This window comes from the organism of the source record quoted next, unplaced genomic scaffold (assembly GCF_019419815.1).
Source record: "Pyrus x bretschneideri cultivar Hongxiangsu unplaced genomic scaffold, Pyrus_bretschneideri_v1 Contig19, whole genome shotgun sequence".
In the NCBI taxonomy this organism is placed as follows: Eukaryota; Viridiplantae; Streptophyta; class Magnoliopsida; order Rosales; family Rosaceae; genus Pyrus; species Pyrus x bretschneideri.
The window spans coordinates 2,653,863-2,678,454 of record NW_025999490.1 but is presented as its reverse complement, the minus strand read 5'-3'; the positions used below and the strand labels follow the sequence as shown (position 1 = coordinate 2,678,454).

The 24,592-nt window shown below is 37.0% G+C and overlaps 5 protein-coding genes across 5 annotated transcripts; 4 read left to right on the top strand and 1 right to left on the bottom strand.

Moving 5' to 3' along the window:
* The first annotated feature begins 1,369 nt into the window (after nt 1–1,369).
* Nucleotides 1,370–2,372, top strand: LOC125476502 (glutaredoxin-C9-like). The gene is made up of 2 exons (XM_048582700.1): nt 1,370–1,500; nt 1,659–2,372. Exon 2 carries the CDS (start codon nt 1,678–1,680, stop codon nt 2,098–2,100), a length of 423 nt encoding a protein of 140 aa, XP_048438657.1. The 5' UTR covers nt 1,370–1,500; nt 1,659–1,677; the 3' UTR covers nt 2,101–2,372.
* Nucleotides 2,373–6,375: 4,003 nt separating this feature from the next.
* Nucleotides 6,376–10,848, top strand: LOC125476302 (endoplasmic reticulum oxidoreductin-1-like). Its single transcript, XM_048582170.1, is given in 11 exon segments — nt 6,376–6,811; nt 7,127–7,258; nt 7,450–7,705; nt 7,861–7,971; nt 8,552–8,670; nt 8,946–9,050; nt 9,208–9,410; nt 9,602–9,665; nt 9,667–9,726; nt 10,306–10,535; nt 10,626–10,848. Coding segments are annotated over 11 exon segments (1,431 nt in total). The 5' UTR covers nt 6,376–6,664; the 3' UTR covers nt 10,630–10,848.
* Nucleotides 10,849–11,111: 263 nt separating this feature from the next.
* On the bottom strand, nt 11,112–13,322 carry LOC125476303. The gene is made up of 3 exons (XM_048582171.1): nt 13,128–13,322; nt 12,309–12,421; nt 11,112–11,512 (listed from the first exon to the last, which is right to left on the bottom strand). The coding sequence occupies exons 1-3, from the start codon at nt 13,252–13,254 to the stop codon at nt 11,426–11,428; spliced, it is 327 nt and encodes a 108-aa protein (XP_048438128.1). The 5' UTR covers nt 13,255–13,322; the 3' UTR covers nt 11,112–11,425.
* Nucleotides 13,323–14,570: 1,248 nt separating this feature from the next.
* LOC125476353 (p21-activated protein kinase-interacting protein 1-like) lies at nt 14,571–16,545 on the top strand. The gene is made up of 3 exons (XM_048582320.1): nt 14,571–15,242; nt 15,715–16,012; nt 16,294–16,545. The coding sequence occupies exons 1-3, from the start codon at nt 14,586–14,588 to the stop codon at nt 16,353–16,355; spliced, it is 1,017 nt and encodes a 338-aa protein (XP_048438277.1). The 5' UTR covers nt 14,571–14,585; the 3' UTR covers nt 16,356–16,545.
* A 1,846-nt stretch (nt 16,546–18,391) lies between these two features.
* On the top strand, nt 18,392–23,375 carry LOC125476301 (putative ALA-interacting subunit 2). The gene is given in 11 exon segments (XM_048582169.1): nt 18,392–18,668; nt 18,837–19,140; nt 19,648–19,709; nt 19,799–19,873; nt 19,980–20,096; nt 20,908–20,978; nt 21,665–21,821; nt 21,823–21,963; nt 22,185–22,474; nt 22,715–22,783; nt 23,041–23,375. Coding segments are annotated over 9 exon segments (999 nt in total). The 5' UTR covers nt 18,392–18,668; nt 18,837–19,064; the 3' UTR covers nt 22,725–22,783; nt 23,041–23,375.
* The last annotated feature ends 1,217 nt before the right edge of the window (nt 23,376–24,592 follow it).

The following is a 24,592-nucleotide window of genomic DNA, read 5'->3' as shown; positions in this document are numbered from 1 at the left end:
CCATCATAAAACCAATTGACAATATGGGGAGTAGCCCAACCTTTTATAAAGACACATGCAAGGTCCCTCCTCCCATCAATGTGAGATTCATTCTCAACACACCCCCTCACGTGTGGCGAATTTTCAAGCCTAACACGTGGACAACACAATGAGGTGACGTGAATTCACATGTGGGATAACTTGCTCTGATACCATGAAGAAAGTTGAGGTTCCACCATAAAACCAATTGACAATATGGAGAGTAACCCAACCTCTTATAAAGACATATACAATATCCCTCATCTCATCAATGTGAAACTCAGTCTCAACAACATTATGTTCATAAATCGTATCACTTGGAATTGCATAACCAAACTGACGGGTGAGTCACGTCCTTCTGTTTTTCTCTTTTCTGAAACTAATAGCTTGAATCATTTAGGGCACGAAAAGGAATTTATATTACCCACATATTTTTTGCGAGTATGATTTCGGAGAGAGAAATTAATTAAAAAAAAAGGTACAAACCTTTTATGTCATTAATCTTGTCCTGCAACACATCCTGTTTTGATGCTTATTATTATTATATATTTCCTTAACTCCAAGTATCTTGAAATTTTATCATGTTGCATTGCATTCTAAAATGGATTCTAAACCCCGAATGTTTTTTTTATGTTTTTAGGACAAGAAACTAAGCCGCTGGAACTTCTGCAGCATAATCGATTTGTGTTATGATTTTGGTAGACCTACGTAACTGCCAAATTTGTGAAATTTTAACATGTTATACATTGCGATGTGAACTTCAAATCTGAAAACGTAATGTTTGGTGAGTTTTAATCTTGGGCCTATAATGCAGAATTTTTGCAGTATATTCCATTTGGAATTTATTTTTGGCTCACTTGTAAAATTTTAGGAAATAATAGATTTATATGTCTACTCTATATTTAAAATTTTCACGATAATCTAATAAGAATTAAATTTCAATAAACTTGCAAACTAAAGTAGTAGTGCTGAAACTTGAGACTTCAAATAACTGGTTATGTTTGAGAAATATCGTTTTTATTCATCTAAATGTACTAATTTTTTGACATATTTATTTGTTTTAGGGTAATGCTAGTAAGACTAAATTTGGAGATAAAATTTGTAAACTAAATAATGTATCATCAATTAGAATGAGCACGTTTATCAACGCTTAAGTAATAAACCAATTATCAACTTTCATGTTCTTTAGTTTCCATAATTTAGTTTCTCTAGCATTACTCTTTGTTTCAATATGTTTTTATTGGTTTGACTGACACGTGTACGGTTCATGAGATTATGCATGGCATGTAAACCCTTATAAAACCCCACCCTTTACCCATTAGTTTCAATCCCTCTCTCTCTATTGGTTGGATCAAGAGCCCTGTACGTTAAAGGAGGTATGCCCTGCAGCTGGTAGCCTGATACATAGAGATCATCATTTAGCAACTGAACAAAGTGTGCTTATCCATAAGCCGCCTTATATTACTTTCTCCCATTTCCAAGGTATATATACAAGACATCTTCTCTTACTTTCTCGTCGTTTTGTTCAACTTCCGCCACATTTTTCAAAATTTCTTCCTTTCCTCTGTTTTCTTGCTTCTTCTCAGCCCCTCTTTTTTTTTTTTTTTTTTTTTAATAATCTTTTTTCCTTCTCTCTCAAGGAAAATCATACCAGAGAAAATGCAGGTTGCGAAGAAACCATCAGGGATTTCAATGGACCCAACCAACATGGCTGCTGAGTCGGCTGCCGGGAAGATGCTGGCCGAGACCATGAGCCTGCCCATCCCTTACGAGATGGTGAGGCAGCTAGGGGCATGCAACACGGTGGTGGTGTTCAGCATGAGCGGCTGCTGCATGTGCACCGTGGCCAAGCGCCTCCTCTTCGGCCTCGGCGTCGGCCCTACCATCATCGAGCTGGACGAGCATGTCGCCGGACCGGACATCCAGGCCGTCCTCTACGAGCTTGCAGTGGACGGGCAGCAGCCCATCCCGGCCGTGTTTGTCGGTGGGAAGTTCTTGGGAGGCGTGGAAACTCTAATGGCGTGGCACATCAACGGAACCCTAGTCCCCCTCCTCAAGGACTCCGGCGCTCTCTGGCTCTGATCAAGTCATTATCATTATTATTATCATCACTATCATCTCAGTTTCGCACGTATTACATCATAATTATAAGTACTTATCAGGTTTAATATATGAATTAATGTCTTAATATTTCTCTAGCTAGGGTTATTAAGTTTGTCCATGTCTTTCTTTCTAGCTAGCCCTATAGGTTTAATATGTATTACGTACTTTATGAGGTGGTTGTACAGACAGTGTTGCTAGCTAAAATCTAAGCTAGTTCATATCAATATCTGACAATGAATTAATATTGCAACCATATATACATAATATATATATATTTGGCAGTGATTTTTACATTTCCGTTCTCTGTTTCTACACATCTGCGGTTGATTTCTCCTTTGGTATATTCAATCCAAAAGCTAAGAAAAATCAATTTCCTCTGCAACGGGTGCTGCATGAATTTGTTTTATTTATGAGAGAATTTTTATAAGATTTGGAAAAATATGTAGATGGTAAGTGAAATGGGTGGTGCCTGAAAACTATACTCTGGTACCGGCGAAAATATGGAATAAATTCAAAGGGTAAAACGTCAGTCATGACCCCGCAGAACTGAGTACTGAGGACATGCATATGCCATGCGAATACTGGCACTTCTCTAGGCTTACCAATTTTACTAACGGTTCTATTGAGTATTGACCACCAAAGCTGATTTTCTTTTTCATTTCTTTCTTTTTTCCATATAAATAAATTATAGGTTGATATTTCTTTTTAATTTTTGTGCTGGTGAAGTAAAAAAGTACTATTTAATTATGGTGAAGTTGTTCCAACTCTGAAAAGAGTAGACAAAATGAGTAAGAGAGAGAAAGAAAGTGGCTGTGGGGCTGAAGGGGCAGTTTGTACGGCTGAGATTTGCCCCAGACAGAAGAATAAATGATTACAACAATGCGATCAGAGATCATCAGAGAGTGAGAGTTTTTGAATTTTAATCCTTTACAAAGATTAAAATTAAAAAAAAAACTGATGTTAGATTGATTATTGATTTTAGACCCTTAATGTGTACTTAATTTAAATTCATATTATATTTCTGTTTTTATTTAATAGAATTTTTTTTTTGTCAAAGTTTTTATATGTAATAGATAACTTATTTAATGTTATTACATTAAATTTTAAATTTATTATTATACAATTTTATTTAACTTTCTCCAATTAGTGTACCTAAACATCCATATCATAATATATTCTACTAAATTAGTGTACCGAAATGCCCGTACCTAAATATATTATAGTGAATTAGTGATAGATAAGAAAATATGTAAAAACGTAAGTGTACCAAAATTCCGTACCTAACTATATGATACTAAACTAGTGTACCAAAATGTCAGTACCTAAATATATTATATTAAACTAGTATACCAAAATGTCCGTACCTAAACATATTATACTAACTGTCACATCCCGGCCCGGGGCGGATCACTTCCCGGGCCCGCTCCACTACCGTAGCACGATATTGTCCGCTTTGGGCTTACCATTCCCTCACGGTTTTGTTTTTGGGAACTCACAAGCAACTTCCCAGTGGGTCACCCATCATGGGATTGCTCAAGCCCCCTTCTCGCTTAACTTCGAAGTTCCTACGGAACCCGAAGCCAGTGAGCTCCCAAAAGGCCTCGTGCTAGGGAGGGATGAGAATATACATATAAGGCTCACTCCCCTGGGTGATGTGGGATGTCACAATCCACCCCCCTTAGGGGCCCGACGTCCTCGTCGGCACACCACGGCCAAGGTTAGGCTCTGATACCAAATTGTCACATCCCAGCCCGGGACGGATCACTTCCCGGGCCCGCTCCACTACCGTAGCACGATATTGTCCGCTTTGGGCTTACCATTCCCTCACGGTTTTGTTTTTGGGAACTCACGAGCAACTTCCCAGTGGGTCACCCATCATGGGATTGCTCAAGCCCCCTTCTCGCTTAACTTCGAAGTTTCGTCGGCACACCACGGCCAAGGTTAGGCTATGATACCAAATTGTCAAATCCCGGCCCGGGGCGGATCATTTCCGGGGCCCGCTCCACCACCATAGCACGATATTGTCCGCTTTGGGCTTACCATTCCCTCACGGTTTTGTTTTTGGGAACTCACGAGCAACTTCCCAGTGGGTCACCCATCATGGGATTGCTCAAGCCCCCTTCTCGCTTAACTTCGAAGTTCCTACGGAACCCGAAGCCAGTGAGCTCCCAAAAGGCCTCGTGCTAGGGAGGGATGAGAATATACATATAAGGCTCACTCCCCTGGGTGATGTGAGATGTCACACTAACCCATTTTACCGAAATGTTCGTACCTAAATATATTTGTATGAATTAGTGGCAGATAAGAAAATATGCAAAAATATAAGTGTACCGAAAAATCTCTACGAAAATATTTTCTTATATAAGATGCCTACCATAATGGGAATTAAAATTTATAATATTTTCATAAAATTCAAATTCATAAAATTATAAATAAAAAAAGAAATATGAATACACACGCTGGCATTAAATAGAATCTAGAGACTAAAATTAATTTTTAATCTTGCATAAGACATTTTTCCAAACTTCATTTTATTTGGGGATTAAAATCTAGTTTTCTATTATTTTATTAACTGGTAATTTTCCCAGAAAATTTTAGTGAATTTTCTCTGGAAAGGAAAGGAAATATCAGAAGATATGAAATTTGACCATGATCTTTGCTGTTTCGAGAAATGAAGTACGTGTGACCCTTGAAGAATCCCCAAATTTTTGTTTCCCTGACCAGCTGACCCCCTCCTTCATATGATTCATTGACCATTTTCAAACCGATCGATCTTGTTTTTATCTGACTCTTTGACTAGCAAAAATATATATATATATATAATTTTTTTTTTTTTTTGTCATCCACGGAGAAACTAGGGTTTTCATTTCTTTTGCTGCATGCAACGTTTCCATTTCTTTTATTGAAACCGATATGCAGTGAGAAGTTAAAGTTGGGTAAACAATATCCAAAGATTATTCAACCCCATTTTGTTGGATTTATATTGTGGTTTTCTTAAGTGCTTTTGTTATAAACACTTTTGTTGGAAGCACGTCAAATTTTATGTGATATCCAAAACTGAAAAGTACCTCTGACTTCTTTATAATGTTAGAAGCACGTTTAGGCATACTACAGTGCTTTTGGCATTCTACAAGCATTTCCGAATGAAGTATGCGTCGTGTTTGTGTACAAAACAAGTAATGACAAATAACCATATGAGTCTAAACACAAAATTACTCAATGTGGATTAAAGTAGCAATGTCGATATTGTTTAATTTCAAACAGGAGAATTGGCTTTAAACAATATGCATTAAATTTTTCCGTAATTCTATTTATACACACAAAACAGACACTATTATTAATGCACTATCCAATATGAATAAACCCTAGTATTATATAAGAAAACTCACCTATATTAGAGATTGTGTCAACAATAATGTTGGAATTTTGCGTGTCGAACTATCATTACTCTAAATTTTCAAACTCTAAACTTAAACTCATAACATTATAGTTGTGGGGTGAGGACTAAAGTATCCAAGGTGGGATGGGCAGTAAATCAACACATTGAATTGTTAATGCATACCTGTTAAGACTCATTTAGTTTGATTTCACCACACACCATTATAACCATTACCAATCCTACCTCTGTATTATGGTGATATCAAATTAAATAGATATTAACAGGTATTCATTAACAACCCAATAAGTTGATTTGCCACCTCTTGATAAGCTCCTAAAAGGGTTGGGAATTGGAGTACTTTAACTCACATGTATGAATCGTTTCACCCTCATCGTCCCCTTCTTCTCTAGGGATTATGCTAGCAATTTGCTCATTTGTACTTTCTTCTTATACCTTCTCATTTCTTTTTGCAATCGTGCAATGTTGTCTAGTGATCAAAGCAATCTATTTTCTAGGCCACCCTTAAAAGTCAGCTTTACAAAAAACATGAACCACTCGATGAAAATTGCCATAATTTTAATTCTAATGTTCAACTAAAATTATAATTCGTCTATATACATAAAAACAAAATAGATGATTCGTTTCATCTTGAAACATTACAAATAAGTTAGTGATACTCCTCTCCCCTAAATCAACGAAGAAAATCAAAAGAAGAAAGAGCCCATTGAACATTCAAATTTGGGCTTTAAAACCGCAGCCATATATAGATTGAAACACACTAATCTAGCCCAATATTACCTGACTCGGCCCAGCCCAAAATTCTCACCTCATTACCCATTCCCGCTGGCGCTGATTTGGTCGGACTTTTCCCAACTGCCCACGGTCGGCCGTTGATTTTCTCGGCACTTTCCTTCTCGCCCATCGTTACGGCGCCTAATCAAATCAAATTAATCACCGCAAAAACCATCAGACAAAACTTACCCTCTTTAATTCTTCCCAATTAAAACTAAACCCGCTTTTTTCCACCTCCTTATAAATACATTTCCTTCCCAGCTAAACAGAGATCACAGAACCGAAAACCCAGAATTTTCCTCCTCATTTTCTCGGGAACCAAACAGGGTTTTATATAGATTTGTAGGTCTTCGTACACAATTTGTTGCATTAATGGTCGGGGCAAAGGGAAAACCGAGGCGATGGCTCTGGGTCGTCGGTGCGTTGATCGCGGTCTTCGTTGCCGTCGCATTGACTTCCAGAAGTGCTCCGAAGATATCGTTCTTCGGGCGCTCTAACAAGGCTTGTAATTGTTCTCAGGTATGGATTCTTGCATGTTCTGTTTGGTTGCCGAGAAAGTAGAGGGAAAATTTCATGAGAAAAATGAAAACTTGATGGCCTGTTTGTTTTTGGTTGTGAAAGTTTTGAGCTTTAAATTTCAGGTCATTGTTTGTAAGATGGCACATTGTTGATTTTGGTTTAATATTCAGATGAATGGTGAATGATTTGTTGTTTGAATTATGTGAAATTGGACTTAATGTTGGTAAAGTGTAAATTTTTATTTTCTTGGTTGTTACAAGTTGGGATTTTGATTGTTCTTCTGCTTGATTTTTACCCCTCTCATGATCTGTGTAGGAAACGCACAAGTATAGTGGGATAGTGGAGGATTGTTGTTGTGATTACGAAACCGTAGACCATCTTAACAAGGAAGTTCTGCATCCATCACTCCAAGAGCTCGTCAAAACTCCGTTCTTTCGATATTTCAAGGTTAGATGATTTCTATAAATTGGTTAGATTTGCATGTTTGTTAAGAATATACTGATTTTGAAGATTATTAATTTGTTAGGGACATATGCTAATCAATCTGATGCATTATATTTCAATCTGTATTGAACTTTGCTTCTGTTTACCATTTGTGTATCTGAATTTTGTGGAGCATGGTTGATAATGTGTACTAGGCTAAGTTATGGTGTGACTGCCCTTTCTGGCCTGATGATGGTATGTGCCGTCTGCGGGACTGCAGTGTATGTGAATGCCCAGATAGTGAGTTCCCCGAGTTGTTCAAGAAGCCCTATCATGGCCTTCCTGTGGATGATCTTATTTGCCAAGAGGGAAAGCCTGAAGCAGCTGTTGACCGTACACTAGATAATAAAGCTTTCAGAGGATGGACAGAAATAGATAATCCCTGGACAAATGACGATGAGACAGACAATGGTTTGTATCCTTGCTTTTCTTTCTTTCTCAACTTAGCTGTTTCATATATGTTAGCTTATGTTGAGTTGAATGCCATTCCTGCCAATTGTATCTTCTGCTTAAATTTTAATATTTTATTGAGTTTGCAATGATTGATTGCATATTTACATTTGCAGCTGAGATGACATATGTGAATCTTCAACTGAATCCTGAACGATATACCGGCTACACTGGTCCATCTGCTAGAAGGATATGGGATGCTGTCTACGCAGAGAACTGTCCTAAATGTAAGATCTCTTTTTCTCTTTTTTTACCCTAATGAATGTACCTAAAACGTTATTCTCTTTAGTTTCCAGACATGTAAGTTTGTTGATAAAATGCTTCTTAAAAGATGCTCTACTTTTATAAGTTTAACTAGAGCTCTTAATGAGCCTTTTGTTAGACTATTGTGGGCACTATAATCTCATAACTTGGGTAAGCCGGGACATTTCAATATCATTGTGCCCATTTCCACTTGTACTCCATTCTATTTTGGTGCCTATTCATTAACAGATTTTAACTTCTGTTAACCTTAATTGTGTTTTGAACTGGACCTTAGGACTTTTGGGGCAGAATCATTAGCCAAGTTTTGGGTTTCAATATTCCCTATTCAAAGTGTTTTGCATGTGTTTTTCAGTTGACTTATGCTTATTTTCAAAATTACAAGTTAGCAGTTACTTTGCGGATATTTCAGTTTATGCACTTACCTTAATGTTTGGGACAGTTACACTGCATGTCTCATTGTATTTAAGAGATGACGTGAGTTATTTACTCGTCATTATTATTTAAGAATAAGAATTTTGTTTTAATTTCCAACTTCATCTCCAGATCCATCTGAAGAGTTGTGCACTGAAGAAAGAATTCTGTACAAGTTGATATCTGGCCTTCATTCCTCCATTTCAGTCCACATAGCTTCTGATTATCTCCTTGATGAAACTACACAGACGGTACAAGTTCTGATTCATAATTTTCTTTAAAACTTACATTTGATGAGGCAACAAACAGTTTCCATGGTTCCTGAAACATTTCAAACTGTATCCAGCCCCCAGCCCCGCTGTTCGAAATTTAGTGCTAACCATACTTTAATATAAAAGATGGCAATCTTGGCTGTTTCATTAGTAGATGCGTCATAAAGGCAACTTTTGCCTTTCACTATACTTATCATTTTGTGGCTCTACTTAAAGATCTTACTTCATTTTCTTCTTTCTAAATTGTGTTTCAGTGGGGTCAAAATCTCTCATTGTTGTATGATCGGGTGTTAAGATACCCCGACCGTGTCAGAAACTTGTACTTCACGTATCTCTTCGTTCTCCGAGCAGTGACAAAGGTGGGTATAAGCTAGAATCCTTTTGAAAGTATTATGTTATTCTTATTGTCAGGGATACTGAAGCATACTGAGTCTACTGACAATAGTTTCTTGTTCATCTTTGAAAGTATTGTTTGTCTTTGAGATAATAATATCAATCTTGTTCAAATGCATTCAGGCTGCAGATTACTTGGAACATGCAGAATATGACACTGGAAATCCTACTGAGGATCTGAAGACGCAATCCTTGGTGAGACAGCTACTCTATAATCCCAATCTACAAGCTGCATGCCCTGTCCCATTTGATGAAGCTAAGCTGTGGAAAGGCCAACGTGGACCTGAACTAAAGCAGAAAATACAAAAAGAGTTCAGAAACATTAGGTATTCTATGTTTTTCTTTTTGTTGGACTTGGTGTTATATATGTGCTTAATCATACTGAGGATGGCACAAATTTTTAACTGGCATCCACAATGTAGTAGTCTAAAGTTTTCCTCTTTTCTCTTTTTAGGGGTTGGTTGTTCAGAAACATATCATTTATGTGACTAATTTAAATGTTTGCATTGTATTGTAGTGCATTGATGGATTGTGTTGGATGTGAAAAATGTCGACTTTGGGGGAAGCTTCAGGTCCTTGGTACTAGGCACTGCACTTAAAATTCTCTTCTCTGTTGACGGTCAACAAAATACTGTTCAGATTGTAAGTATCTCTTTAAAAGCTAACTTTATATGGCACTTGCTTGAAGAAACATGTTTCCTGCTATGGTATTTAGTCGGGGTCTCAAAAGTTTGCTGATGGAACCCTTTTGTGCCTTGAGTGTTTTGCCTTTGATTTAGAGGCATGCACAGAAGATAATCACAGCTAAGTTAGTTAGCAAGATTTTAAATAATTAATAGTTATCGAATATGGTAGAAGGTTAAGGTTCTAGCTCTGAAACTATACTGCATTGGATTTTTCCCATATAGTTTATCTAATCGACCCTAACTGTGCAACTCTCAGTAAGCCATGTCAACACCATATCCTACTTTGTTAAAAATGACATGGCATGTACAAACTTCCCATCAGTAGTGATTTTTGTGGGAATGGACGTACATCCTGCAAGAGTGTTCGCGTCAATTTAAAATGACAGTACAGTTTTGCTTATTCCTTTTGCCAGTTGATGCAGGACATACGTGTCACTCGTCATTTGCGATTACATCATTTGTAGGTGTTGTTGTTGAGTACTGATAGTCTGATATACTTTCTGTATCGACTGAACTGTATTGTATTGTTCTTCAGCTGCACTTGCAAAGAAATGAAGTGATTGCCCTGATGAACCTACTCAATCGGCTCTCAGAATCTGTCAAGTTTGTTAATGAAATGGCATCATCAACCGAAATGCTTGCAGAAGGGCAGATTTCTTCACCCACTGCCCCAAATTGCCCCTTGCAAAGGATGTGGGCGTCAATGTTTAATACACCAGCCCCAAGTTGCCCATTGCAAAGGATGTGGGCATCGTTAAAACCTAGGTAGGCAACTTGAGGTTATAGCTAATCTCTCTTCCTGTTCTAGCTCTTCGATTCTTGCCGTTGCTAAGCAGATTACCTATGTTTTCGCAGGTAAGGAGAACTAACTGGTGAGACCGTAAAACAGAACGAAATCTTCAAAATAGTTTAAGAAACTGCAGAGAAATGTAAAAGTACTATATTAGATACAGACGTGTCCCCTTCTATTAAGGGATACAGACGTGTATAAACTCAAAACAATGCGACCCGTAAATTTTGTACCTTACTGAAATTTGAGCTGTTGAAATTCGATTACCATAGCATTTTCTTCATGTCATCATGGGGTTTGCTGAAGGACTCTAGTAAAACTTGGCAGCCAAGGACTTCGGTCATTGCGGAATGAATTTTCTTTCTTGTGAGGTTAATGCCATTGTTATATGTACCGTTCTAGTGAGGGCTTGTTTGGAACTTGTTCTGGAAAGGCTAAAAGTGCTTTCTGACAACCAAAACCACTTCCAAGTGGATGAGTGCTTCCTACCGAATCGGCCCCAAACATGCCCTTGTTTCCCTTTGATTCATCTGCAATCATTATACTATTGATGCACTCAAATAAGATACATTCTGACAAATAGCATTCATTTGATCCACAAGTGAAGCAAAACCTACATACAACTAGGCAAGGGACGCTCCCTTACGATAACCAATTTTTACAAACTGCTGCTTCTGCAACCGTAATGATCCAAAATAACAGGGCACTTTTCGTGCATCATTCGAAATTTACATACATCATAAGAGATGATAAATGTTTGTATCTTGTGTTGCGCCTAAACAAACCGAAAGTCAGGAACTGCATAGGAACTACACTCCAAGGGAATTTTCTGTGCATATTCGAGAGTACGCTGCTAACAACAATATCAGTGTCTAGCGGGTTTCTTTAGACGCTTGGGGGGCCGCATTATCTCCTTCTTCAGATCCTCTGGAGGTTTCAGGTCAATAAATGGCTGCAACCATATTCAAAAGACAAATTCATCATTCCATAAAACTTAAAACCAGCAATGCATCAGCGAAATTGCTTAATCGTGACATACAACAATAAAACTTTTCAATTGACAATAAACTAAATTGGGTGGCATTTAAACATATTTTCCAACTGAACTATTTCATATGACCATCCAGTCTGTAATTCTCAAACCAATAACCTTTCGGATTCTGGACCTTGAATATGTAGGTCATTCCTTCTCACATTGTTTAAAAATGATGTAAGCAATTTTTTCAAGGCATAAAAACTTAACTGCTTATCAATCGTATGAGAAAACCGTCGAGCCATAGAATGGGAAAAGTATTCACCCGAGACCTACCCAACTCCAATCTACTTCACTTTATAGCATTATTGCATAGCCAAGAGTCATTACCACATTAGCCAACAACTTCAACTGAAAGATCTTAAGCTCTAATTCCATATTCAAGAGATGTAAATACAGGAGACCAGAATGGGAAGGCATCACAGGAATGCTAAAGCAAACCAACCCCAGTTTTATCAGAATACTCAGGGAGCGAAGGTACATCTCCCTGCCAGCGAATTTGACTTTACTAGTAGGGCAAGGTGGGGACAGAAAAACTGGCCCTGCCTAGTTTTGTTGCCATTCCTAGAAACACTGTTTAACTGGAATATACAGATCACTTGACGAGGAGTTAACCGTACCCATAATTAACACATTCCGTAATGTGTGAACATGTGTTTATCAAACAATAAATCAAACGAAAATTAGAAATAAATAAGAGGGCATCGTATATTACCTCATCTGATTTCTTTTGAAGTTCCAAAATTTCTTGACAGTATGCAAGGCACTCCGCATGGTATGCAGCAGCTAACTCTTTTATCAAGGCCTTTCGTTTAATGATGCCAATCACTTCAAAAAAAACAATATGACAAAGGTTAGATCCCTGGAAAAGGTTCACTACATGTCAGTTTCCACAAGGAACAAACAACAAATCCCGATTCTTTAACAGTATATGGCAAGAAAAACACACATCATATCTAAAGTTTGCACGGGAGCGATACCACTTGAATTGGGGGAATGAAATTGCAACATGTGATTGGACATATGACAAATTACTGCATTAGCTATTGAACTATCGATTGTGTGTTCCGTACTTCATATCTAAACCATCTCAGAGAGCATGAGAATAGACTCCAGAACTCTCACCCACAAATTCAAGTGAAATATGAAAGAAAAAGAAAACATGGGTTCATCTTTGTTTCCTACTTCCTACAGAGAAATACATTACTTTTAAGTTTTTAACACATATGTAGTTACACAAAAAATTGCAATCACTGACCCGATGTTTCAAGAAAAAAACTTGAGGTTAATTTAAAATTTGACAGATTTACATGCTCTTAAGCTTCAGATATTTACTACGTCATGGTTTCCCAATCAAAAGTCAAGTAATTGAATCCCATTATACAACCTGCAAACTATGAAATTCCGCATCTTTCAATAAACCCAGATGGAAAAATTCAAATTCAAACATAAAAAAACGCATCTTAAAACATTAGTCACAAATTCAAAACACTCCAATAGAGAGAGAGAGAGAGAGAGAGAGAGAGAGAGTTACTTCGACTGGGATCGAAAGGGGGAGGAGGAGGGCTGGTTTGGGTGGTGGGTTCCTGAGAGGTCGCGTCGGAAGAAGGTGGAGGAGCTTCTTCTCCTTCCTGCTGCTGTTCTTCTTCTTCTTGACCCATTGGGGGTTCTTTTCTTTCAATCGGAATTCCCAGAATCCTCTGCGGGCAGATCGCTAATCAGCGACAGCAATGGGTTATTTGAATAGTTCGGAATTACCCAGGATGTTTATGATTATGTTTAAATATAATTACAACGCAGGTAAACAACTAGGTTAGGTATAACTATAAGCCGACAACATTGTACGGCGAAGGTTCTACTCTGCTACAACCACAGCGGACCTTTCTTCTACATCTCTTCTCCTTCTCTGTTGCGGCAAATTATTTGTGGTCTATTTTTGGTCGGAAATTATGTGTTTTTTCATGTTGGAAAAATTATTTGGGTGTAAAATAAGGGCATCTCCAAAAGAAGATGTCAAAATTGCCATGTAGGCATACAATACTAAAAAAATAGCAGCAAACTCTCTCTAATTGAGCATTTAATTTCTTAGATGGCGTTGATTTATTTGAAAGCAAAGCCTTTTGCTGTTAAATTTGACAGCAGATGTCAAATTTATTAAATGATATATAATGTATAATAAATATTTTTATGTTTTTTAAATATTTGATTGGTTGCCTTAATCATTGGACTCTACAAAAAGATAAACAGTTTATTAAATAACATTATTATTTAACATATCGGGTGGAGCAAAATATTGTACAAAATGTCAAATTGTCACATAAACTATTAACTATAATTTTGATGTTTAAAAATTGACATCTAATTTGGAGATGCTCTGAGGGCATTTAAAATGATTAAAAGTGTATCAGTTTTAGAAAAATATTTAGAGTTTAAAAGTACACTTTATGAAAAAGGCACTATTTTTGTGATTTTTATATGAAGCACATCAAATATTTTTTCAATATTCAATTACATTTTTACTATGAATTGGTTTCAAAAATATTTTTACTAAAATCATTTTAGCTATTTTAAAAACACCTCCAAACGAATCCTAAATTATAGCTCTTTGGGAAGTGTTTTGTGCATGATTGAAAACGTTTTTAGTAAAAATATTTTTGAAATCAATTTTTAATAAAAATGCAAGTAAATCTTGATATTTTGGGAAAAACCTCAAGTACGTTTGAAATCAAAAAAGATTTTTTCTAAACAACTTTTAATAATTTTAAAAGTATTTTAAAACGAGCATTTAGTTGTAAACTCATCGTCTACGAAATTAAAAAAAACAAGAATTTTGAGAAAAAAACGATAAAATGAAAAAGAAAAAAATAATTCAAAGTGGTTTTATGGTCATTTAAAATATTATAATTCCATGTAAAACCCTTCTCCTTTGCCTAAAACCCTCGCAGACAGACATCATACAAAATCAGCAGGACCGCCGTCGCCAATTTCCATCATGAGCCTAATCGCAGGCTCCTACGAGAAATTCATATGGGGCTTCAAGCTCAGACCCCTAAACCCTAGCCCCGATTCCCAATCACTAACCCTAACCCCTCTCTTCTCCTACCCCTCCCACCTCTCCTCAATCACCACCGTCGCCACCGCCGGCTCAGCCGCTGCCTCCGGCGGCACCGATGACACCATTCACCTCTACGACATGTCCTCCGCCACCTCCCTCGGCTCCCTCCACGACCACTCCGCCACCGTCACCTCCCTCTCCTTCTTCACCCCTCCCCACCTCTCCTTCCCCCTCAACCTCATCTCCGCCGACGCCGACGGGTCCCTCTGCATCTACGAGGCCGACCCTTTCGTCCTCCTCAAGAGCCTCAAGCCGCACCGGAAGGCCATCAACGACGTGTCGTTGCACCCGTCCGGGAAGCTGGCGTTGACGGTGGGGAAAGACGAGTGCTTGGCGATGATTAATTTGGTGAGGGGGAAGAGGAGTTTCTATTGCAGAGTGGCGAAGGAGGCAAGCTTGGTGAGGTATGATTGCTCTGGAGAGAAGTTCTATATGGCTATGGAGGAGAAGGTGATGGTTCATGAGGCTGAAGATGCTAAGTTGCTTTGCGAATTCGAGAATTCGAAGCGGGTTCTTTGTGTTGAGCCCGGTGAGGTTAGTTTCTTTGGCATTTGGTATTGGGTTTTCGGGTTAAATCTGTCTCCTTTATGCAATTTATGATCTGCACATTGATAATGTGAGTGATTAGTCTTTATGTTATCTGTGATCTGTGTGTAAGAATCCCAAAATATGGATCAGAGTACTTACTCTAGAAGCGCTTTTATTAGAACCACAACACATATTTTGTTAACGATCAAAGTACTTCTGCAATAAGTGCTTTTGGTTATCTGGAAGTGCTTGTAGCCGTTCCGAAAACATTCCCCAATAGGCCCTTACTCATTCATACATTGTCTGCAATTTTCCATTTGAGTAAGTGTATTGCTACATTTGCAGTTCTTCGTTTTGTTAAGATGTTTTTTACTATTCAGCTCGCAGTCTTGCTTGTTTTCATGCTAAAGCAGTTTGTTAAAGAAGTTACTACATTTTAAAGAAGCTTGCCCAAATATTACATTTTGATTTTTGACAGAATGGAGTTTTATTTACTGGTGGTGAAGATCGGAGTATTACAGCGTGGGACACAAACAGTGGGAAGGTTGCATATCGCATTGAGGATGCACATTCTACCCGTGTGAAGGGAATTGTTACGCTTACAAGCAAAGCTGGTGCTGTAGCCAATGAGGATCCCTATCTTGTGGCATCGGCCTCGTCAGATGGGGTTATACGTGTTTGGGATGTTCGCATGGCTGTTAATGAGAAGCCAAATCCATTGGCCGAGGCTAATACAAAATCAAGGCTTACTTGTCTGGCTGGGTCATCTCTTAAATGTAAGATTTCTGCTTGGGTAGCTTGAATTTTTCTTAATTGTTAGATTTCACGTATAAGTGAACTATTAGTGGTATTGTTCTGGAGTTTTCTTTTCTCCGTACAGTTGGTTTGCTTATGCGTTGTGAAATGGGGCTCACTGTAGTACCGTAGTACCTATCTTGATTTCCCATTTTCTGATGCAATGTGAATATGTGATTATGTTTGTGGATGTAGAATTGTTCTGTAATTCTTGTTTCCAGTGGCCCGTTCTCTTATTATTCTCTCGTTCCTTCTTGTACAGCTTTCAAACGGCCACAGGTTGGAAAAAGCGTTCAAGAAGAGAAGCATGATGCAGAAACATAAGGTGTATAAGTTATAACCAAATCAAAATAGCTTCCTATGTGTGTGCCTGTGTGGTTCTTGCCATTGCTAAGAAACCGGAAATGGAGATTTGTTACCCGAAGTGGCTGTGCTTGGTCCAACATATCAATTTTGTCTTAGAACTTGTTTGTATCAATGTTCAAGTATTTATCCGTGAAACTTCTGTGCATCATTGTATTCTTTTTAAATTTTCTAGTGAAGATATTCCTGTGTAAATCTGAGTTTTGAGTAAAACCGTATGGAAGTAAAACCAAAACTTGAAATGTGTTAAGAAAATGTAAGTGAAGGCCAAATGTTCCTCCAAATCCAACTAACAGAATTGGAGTTTATGACAGAGTTGGCTTGGAAGTATTGAACAGATGCAAGGGAGCTCGATTCTAGTAATCGTGTCGTAAAGAATCGAACTTGGGCCGGTGACAGAATTGAAGACCTGTCCGGAAAGACCGAGGAGGCTGAGGTTTGCGTAGCAGCCGAGCAGCTTGGAAGAGAGTGTTGGGATTTGGTGCTGGCTGTGAAGGACGAACCTGGCGCGGAGTTGCCTGAGCTTTCTTGGTCCGGTGCAGAGGCTGAAGAGGGAGGAGAGTGTGCTGAATGAGGTTGTTTGAGAAGAAATTGCCAGGTTTATGGGATAGTGAAGGAATTTGAGGAGGAGAGGGTTGTGGAGAACGTGTCTTGACCGTTGGGAGTGAAGCATGTTAGGCAGAAGGGAGACCAATGGGCATAATCTTGGTGTGATGAGTTCATGTGAAAATTAGGTCCTAAACAAGGATATTCAGCTAAAAATTTTGAAGTATCTCATGCTCCGTAACATTAAAGAAAATCTTAATTGTTTAATGAAACCATAAAAACTCATAAAAATCACCTATTAGATGTTTGCCGACTATTTTGATTGAATTATTTGAACTCATATCTTTTGTGAAGCAAATTTTGTGGCCCTGCGGTTACGGGTATTGGCTTCCAGTATGGCAACCTTGATAGATCTTTTTCTTCTGTCGCGATCAGGGCTCTTTTGTTGGATTGTCTAGGCCCTAGGGTTTGGTTGTATAGGGGTGACTCCTTATATTTCTTAGCTCTTTTATATAAAAAAATAAAATAAAAAACACTGATTTAAAACACTTATTTAAGGGTATATATACATATAGCATATAAGCATACACAAAGTGTGTAAGAAAATTTTTTATTTTTGTTTTTGAGATAGAAGGAGAGAGGAAGGGAGTGATAGAGAATGTGAAAGAGAAATTTTTTTTATTTTTTTAATTAGAGATATGTTAGGATTACATGTAGATGAGGTTTTAAAAAAAAAAATAAAGCAAAATTTGATTGTGTGAAATTACATTTCTGCCCTATATTTCTTATTCATGTTGTGTTTTAATTAAAGAGTTAAACTGATAATTTCATAAAATTTTAATTAACAATTAATATTTTATTAATTAATGAATATGTATAATAATCACATAATAAGTTTGTCATAATTAAGTATTGAAATCGCAATTCATGTGAGTTGTGATCCTCTCGAACCAGAGACATTCCACTAATAACTAAATAAAAATACTATCAAAAGATAATCTTAGTGGGCATTTTGTGATACACTCGTGGAAATAGATGTACAATCTAGTTTGTTTAGCCAACCAACTGAACTTCTAATAAAAAAAACTAAGCTGCACAAATCATAATTAGTTATGAAACAGTCACACTTACACATGCGAGAAAAAAATTTAAACTCGAATACATATTACATATTTGGTACTAAGCTGTTTTTATAAAAAGTGGGTATTAAAAAAAAATTAAGTTAAAAAATGTATTTGGTAAACATTTAAAACAACTTATTTTCATAGTTTTGGATGAAAAAAATTAAAAACGTCAAGCAGTAAAAATGAGTTTATTCTCACATCACAGCTGAAACAATTTTTTTTTAAAACAAAGTAATACCAAACTAGCCCACGAACACAACTATTTTAACTAATGTGACTGCCTCAAGCCTGCCTGCACAATAGAGGTTTTTTTTTTTAAGAGAGAAAAATACACCATTTAACTATTTGAGCGTTGAAACTTGAAACAGAGGAGGAGGAGGAGGAGGAGTGGTAAACAGAAGTTTCCGATATTTGGGAAGTTGCTGTCCTCGAAAGCCAAGAATTTATGTAATTTGACAACAACAAAGACAGATTAGATCGGAAGATTTGAAAGATTTGAGCTTTGTCTCAGCACCAAGTTATCTCTTCCTTCTTCCCTCCTCCTTCTTTCAATTCCCACTAAACCCCCAATCCAATCGCCCATATCTTCACTCAATCTTCACAGGTATTTCCAGATCTCACTTCTCTTTCAGTTTCATATGCATTTTGATTGAATTAAATTTTGTTTTTTGATTGAACCCATTGGGTGTTTGGTTGCTGAGATATGTAGGAAAAAGAAAGAACATAAATTGATGCATTTTTTTTTATATATTTTTTTTTCTGGGTTTTGTAGGAAACAGGGAAAACTAGAACCCTTAAACCAATTGAGCTTGATTCCGCTATTTCGAGTTTTCGATTAGTTTGCTAACCATTTTGCTTTGGTTAGTGTGGTGGGCAACTCAGTTTGCTTAATTTGGGATACACATACAAACTGGGGAACTGAGACTGGTTCTGAAGTTTGAACATAGGGCTGGTTAAAGATAGTGCATTGTTGGGGTTGTATTGTTGAAGATTGAACTTGATGGAAGTGGATGGAAGTGCCTCAACAGTTTCTAGGGGTGCTCAATCAATTCCACGGCAAACCAGGCGACAGAAAGGTATGTTTTTCGAAACTTTCCCGTTTCTGATCGTGACTCGGTCGCCTTAGAATGTGCTCTGAAACTTCAGTCAGGTTATTTCTATGCGATTCTTTGTCACACATTGTTGTAGAAATTAGAGTTATTGAGGATTTCAATCTAAGAATATTCCATCAAGTTCCAGTGCGAAAAAGCTGCATAACTTTGCTTTTAGATGTTTTTATAGTAAATCATCTAATTTTTGGTCACCTGAGTAGCCGAGTTGTATATCAAATTACGTTTCAAACTTCAGAGTTTTGAAGCATGATCACTAAAGTAGTAAGGAGAAATTAGAATATAATTAATATCAAATTGTTGTCATGGCTTTGGAAAATAACGAACTGGAACAATTGTGCAATGATAATAGCGTGGCGGCATACAGTCTACCATGTATTAATGTGTTTTTAGCAAGAATCTGATTTGAAAAAAGAGGTGGTCTTGTACTTCGTCTATTTTTGTTAAAAAATAATAGTTATGTTTGTTTTGTAGCTTTTTATCAATTTCAACAGCAGAGTCTACCGGCTTGTAAACCCGTCCTCACACCAGCATGGGTGAGTTATTGATTATCATAAGCAACTCTTATGTAGTAAGCACTTCACTAGATATGTAGACTCTGTGGCATTAACTATCTTTTCTGCAGGTGATTACCACATTTTTATTGATCGGGGCCATTTTCATACCTGCGGGGCTTATTACTCTTAACGTCTCCCAGAATGTGAATCTTGTCTCTGTTGCTCTTTTGTTCTTGTTTTCAGTTGCACCCATATTTGGATTGGAGCATAAATTTGTGGATGGTTATTTGTTTGATATCTGATGCATAGGTTGTGGAAATTGTGGACCAATATGATGCGGATTGTGTACCAGAGGCATTCAAGAGTAACAAGGTGGCATATATCAAAGATAACTTAATTCCTAAAAACTGTTCTAGGTACTTGAAGGTAATTCATTTTTTGATTTTGAATAGACCGTTAGCTATTACATTCCTTGCAACTTGTTGATTGGATTTATTGTCTGCTTCTTTAAGGGTGTCACAGAATACGAAAACTGCATATTGTCAGTTATATAGATAACGGGTATCATCATTAATCATTTAATTATATATAGCTTGAGTAGTTAGGGTTGTGTTAGAGGCAAGACCGTAGCATCACAATATGTAGAGTAGTAGAACTGTAAAGGAGAAGCTGGTAAGTGGAGAATTGCAAATTCTATTGCTTACTACCCAGTGACTGTAGCCAACTTTTATTCCAATGCTTATTATCCAATATCCCATGACGTAAGAACTGATACATTTCTTGTATGCTGATTCATTATTCAAGTTGCTTTCACAGACAGTGATTTAATCGTAAAATGACTTTTCCATTAGTCTTTAATCTTGAATCCAAGAAATTTGGTGATCTATGACTGAAAATTATTGATCGGAGTGGAAAGTATTGTGCTATGAACACTCAAGTCTTCTTGTTCAGTTTTGTTGACTTTGAATTCTTCTATAACTATGGTTAGGTTCAGATCCATTCCTTCCAAATATTTTCCTTAATTTAGACGCTTTGCTCCAGTAGTTTGTGTGGTTTCCAATAAACCAAAAAATTATGTAGAGTGGTTTGAGGTATTCACAGCTTTGTTTTGTTACTTTTTGTCTGAATATTATCATGTATGATGTATTGGGTTGAATTATTTCGCTTGCTTTATTCAACCATGTTGTTTTTCATGTTACTTTTGATTCTAAATTTACATATGTATCTCTCTTTGAAGGTTTACAAGGACATGAAAGCTCCAATTTATATCTACTACCAGCTTGATAACTACTATCAAAACCACCGACGGTGAGACTTCTTTCGTTTATTCGGGCATAGCAATGAATCCGTCACTTATTTTGATTTACCTTTGTTCCTACCTTTTTAATTTCCTTTGGATGTTTATTTATTCCAGCATTCTGAAATGTATTTGGTTTCTATATCTCCAACAACTGTCTATTCTTCATGATAAGCTATTAGTGCTTTGAATTTTCAAACAAGTACGGTGGGATAATATGTAGCGGATCTGGGCTTCGGAAGATGCATCACAGTGGGGAAAATTAATTTTGGATACACTCCTAAAAACTATTGTAATAGACATTATAGAATTTTCAAAATTTACTGATCTATGTGGGGGCTTAGTGTTATTGGTAATTCAAAAAATGAATAATTTGCTAAACCAGGGAAAATTATTTGGATAATTTATTATTCAATATCCGGCTATTTGGTTGTGATGAATTTTTTGCTGGAAAACTCGAGAAAGTCAAGTTTCTTTGTTGTCTGATTTTGGAAATAACGGTTTATGCCTGAAGATTCTCCCTCTTTTGTTTTTCGATTTACTTTTCTTTTATCATGAAAAGTCTGTTAAATCATATTTTTACTGAGTACTGCTCCCTTTTATGTTAATTTTTATGGCAAGTTAACTTTTATGTTACTGGTTTTGATATCAGCCGTATTGTTTTACAGTTTTACTCATCTGATTCTCATTTTTTCAGGTATGTCAAAAGTAGAAGTGATCAGCAGCTTTTACATGGATTGGGGCACAATGACACAAGCTCCTGTCAACCTGAGGAGTCCAACAAGGATCTTCCCATTGTTCCTTGTGGCTTGATAGCATGGAGTTTGTTTAATGATACATATACTTTTATTCGCGGAAGAATCAGAATTAAAAGTCAACAGGAAAGACATAGCTTGGAAGAGCGACCGTGATCACAAATTTGGGAAGCATGTATATCCCTTTAATTTCCAGAACGGGACCTTGATTGGTGGTGCAAAGCTAGATCCAAAAATTCCTGTAAGTATTACAACTGCACAACAATCTATTAATATTGCTCTCCTGTGCTCCTATACCCTTGAATATGATGCCGCCATTTTATAGTTCGTAGACATGGCTTGTAAAAAGGATACTCTTTATATATTCTTTCCACTTCTGTAATTTCTTTGAGTAAAACTGAGTTCTTACAGTATCTCTGAATTTCTCATAAACTGTTGGTAAATGTTGCTGTATTGAATTAGCTAAGCGATCAAGAAGACCTTATTGTATGGATGCGGACAGCTGCGCTCCCCAGTTTCCGGAAGCTGTACGGTAGAATTGAAGAGGATTTGGATGCAGATGATGTTCTAGTAGTGAATCTAACAAACAACTACAATACTTACAGTTTTGGTGGAAAAAAGAAGCTTATCCTTTCAACATCAAGTTGGTTAGGAGGAAAGAACGACTTCCTTGGACTTGCCTACACTTTTGTTGGTTCAACTTCCATCTTCATTTCTGTTGTCTTCTTGTTGCTGCATGTGAAATATCCAAGGTAGATATGATATATATCGTGCACGACTTCTCCATCTTGTGCATATTATTGTTGCTACATCTAACGTGTAGAGATGCCATATGTTTGACTAGTGGAGCTAACGAAATTACTATATCATGAGAAGAATACTGCTCGTCTTTTTACTAAGAGTTCTCTGTCAGTTTATATTTTTGCCGGATTACCTCCAAATATTAGTGAACTTCATTCTTGGATTTCGCTGATAACTGCTTTGTTCTGTAGAACTCTTTAATCTCCGTAATTGGGTTGCCTTCTCAACTTTACACTGCCACCGGTTGTCATACTCATTCGGTTAGTCCTTCATTCATATTTGTTTCTCGTCCCTTTATTCTTTCTCCATGTTAACATCTTTTTATGCCTTTATACAGTTATGCTGCACGTACTTGTGCATTACTTAATCTTTTGTTGACTTATTATGTTTGTTATTAGTCATTGAACGATTATATTCAAAAATTTAAGCTCATATACATTATACGTAAAGATCATTTTTTCCCCGATATGCTAAATTGCTAATTTTCAAATCTGTTTTGGTTTGTTTATCTTTGCAGGCCCTCTACTATGGAAAGAACTTATCTCTCTTGGAACAAGAAAACCATTTCCAGCAGAAGAGGTGATGATACTTTTTGAATAGTTTGAATCAAGTGGAAGTAATGTAACCTCAACACACACACACACACACGAATTATCGAAATCTTGAGCGATTAGTGTACTGGGAAAAATAGAAAGGGGATCTTTTTTTTCCTCTTCTTCTTCTGTGAAATGTAAGAAAAACAGCGTGCGAGCTAGTTACGTGTTGTACATGCACTGTCATTTTTCTCTGTATCCTTGTACTATATGGTGAAAATTTATTTTGGGTGAAATGCAGTAGACCATTGGCTAAAAACTATCGTGCAAATTTAGTTTTAGACATGTTCAAACATGGATTTGCTTGCATTATATTGGTTGGTTTACATTTCCAAAACCTTTCCATCCTTTCCCTATTTTTGGAACCCTAATCATTTGAGCCCTCTATAATCCATGTCACCCTATCCCATTGATTCCCAATTGAGAAACACAAAATATTGAAGATCATTTCCCCACACCATTGGTTTGCTAGTTCCTGCAAAACCTTTCTTTAATCCTCCTCCGAAACTGATTAAACCCTTCGCCCGAAAAGAAGACGAAGAAGAAGAAGAAGAAGGAACTAGCAATTGATCTTCAAAAGCAATCTTTATATAAAGACTGCTTTTGAGAGAGATAAAATGAGGAAGGGGTTCAAAAGCATGCAGAACTGGGGAGAGGTTGCACCGGCAGCCATTTCGGTATCCCACCGCAGAAAATCTTCCAGCTTTACAAAACTAGAGCCCATAATCGAAGAGGGGTCAGAAGGGAGCTTCGAAATTGGGCAGAAGGGGGTGTTCTTCAATGCTATTCCTGTGCTCCTCTCTGGGTTTATGTATATCTTGTTGTTCCAGGAATTTGTGGCTTGACACACACATATATATATATGGTGCATGAAAGCATATATGTGGAAAGTAGAAGATATGAGATCTCTAGAGCAAATTCATGCATGTCATGTGTTAGGAAGAAATATTCCATTCACTTCAAACAAACAATATGTTGCAATGTGAGGCATGGATCGGTTTTTTGCCAATTTTTTTTGTATTAGTGCCATTAATTAATAAAAGAAATTGGCTTCCCACAAGGTACCATATTTCCTCTCTCTCTCTCTCTCTCTCTCTCTCTCTCTCTCAATTAGCCTTCAAATATTCTGATCATAAATGGATTGGATAACTTAATAGATTATATGACGAAATGAAGAATTTTTTGGTCCGAGGTGAGGATAAAAGTACTCATGAAAGAAATTCCGATCTCTAGAAAATGGTAGATATATTTTTAATTTCATCATACGTTGAATCTTTTTACATGCAGGTCACTTCGATCCTCGCTACTATATATTCATTAGTCATTTTCATAATAAATGAAATGAAATAATATATCACTTACGAAATTGCATTTTGCATGGGTTGCATGAAGTTTGCAGCATTAAAATTGCAGGTCGTGAACACGTTCGGCCCTGGTGCACCGAAAACATCTACAAAGTTTTGCAGTCTGACTGCC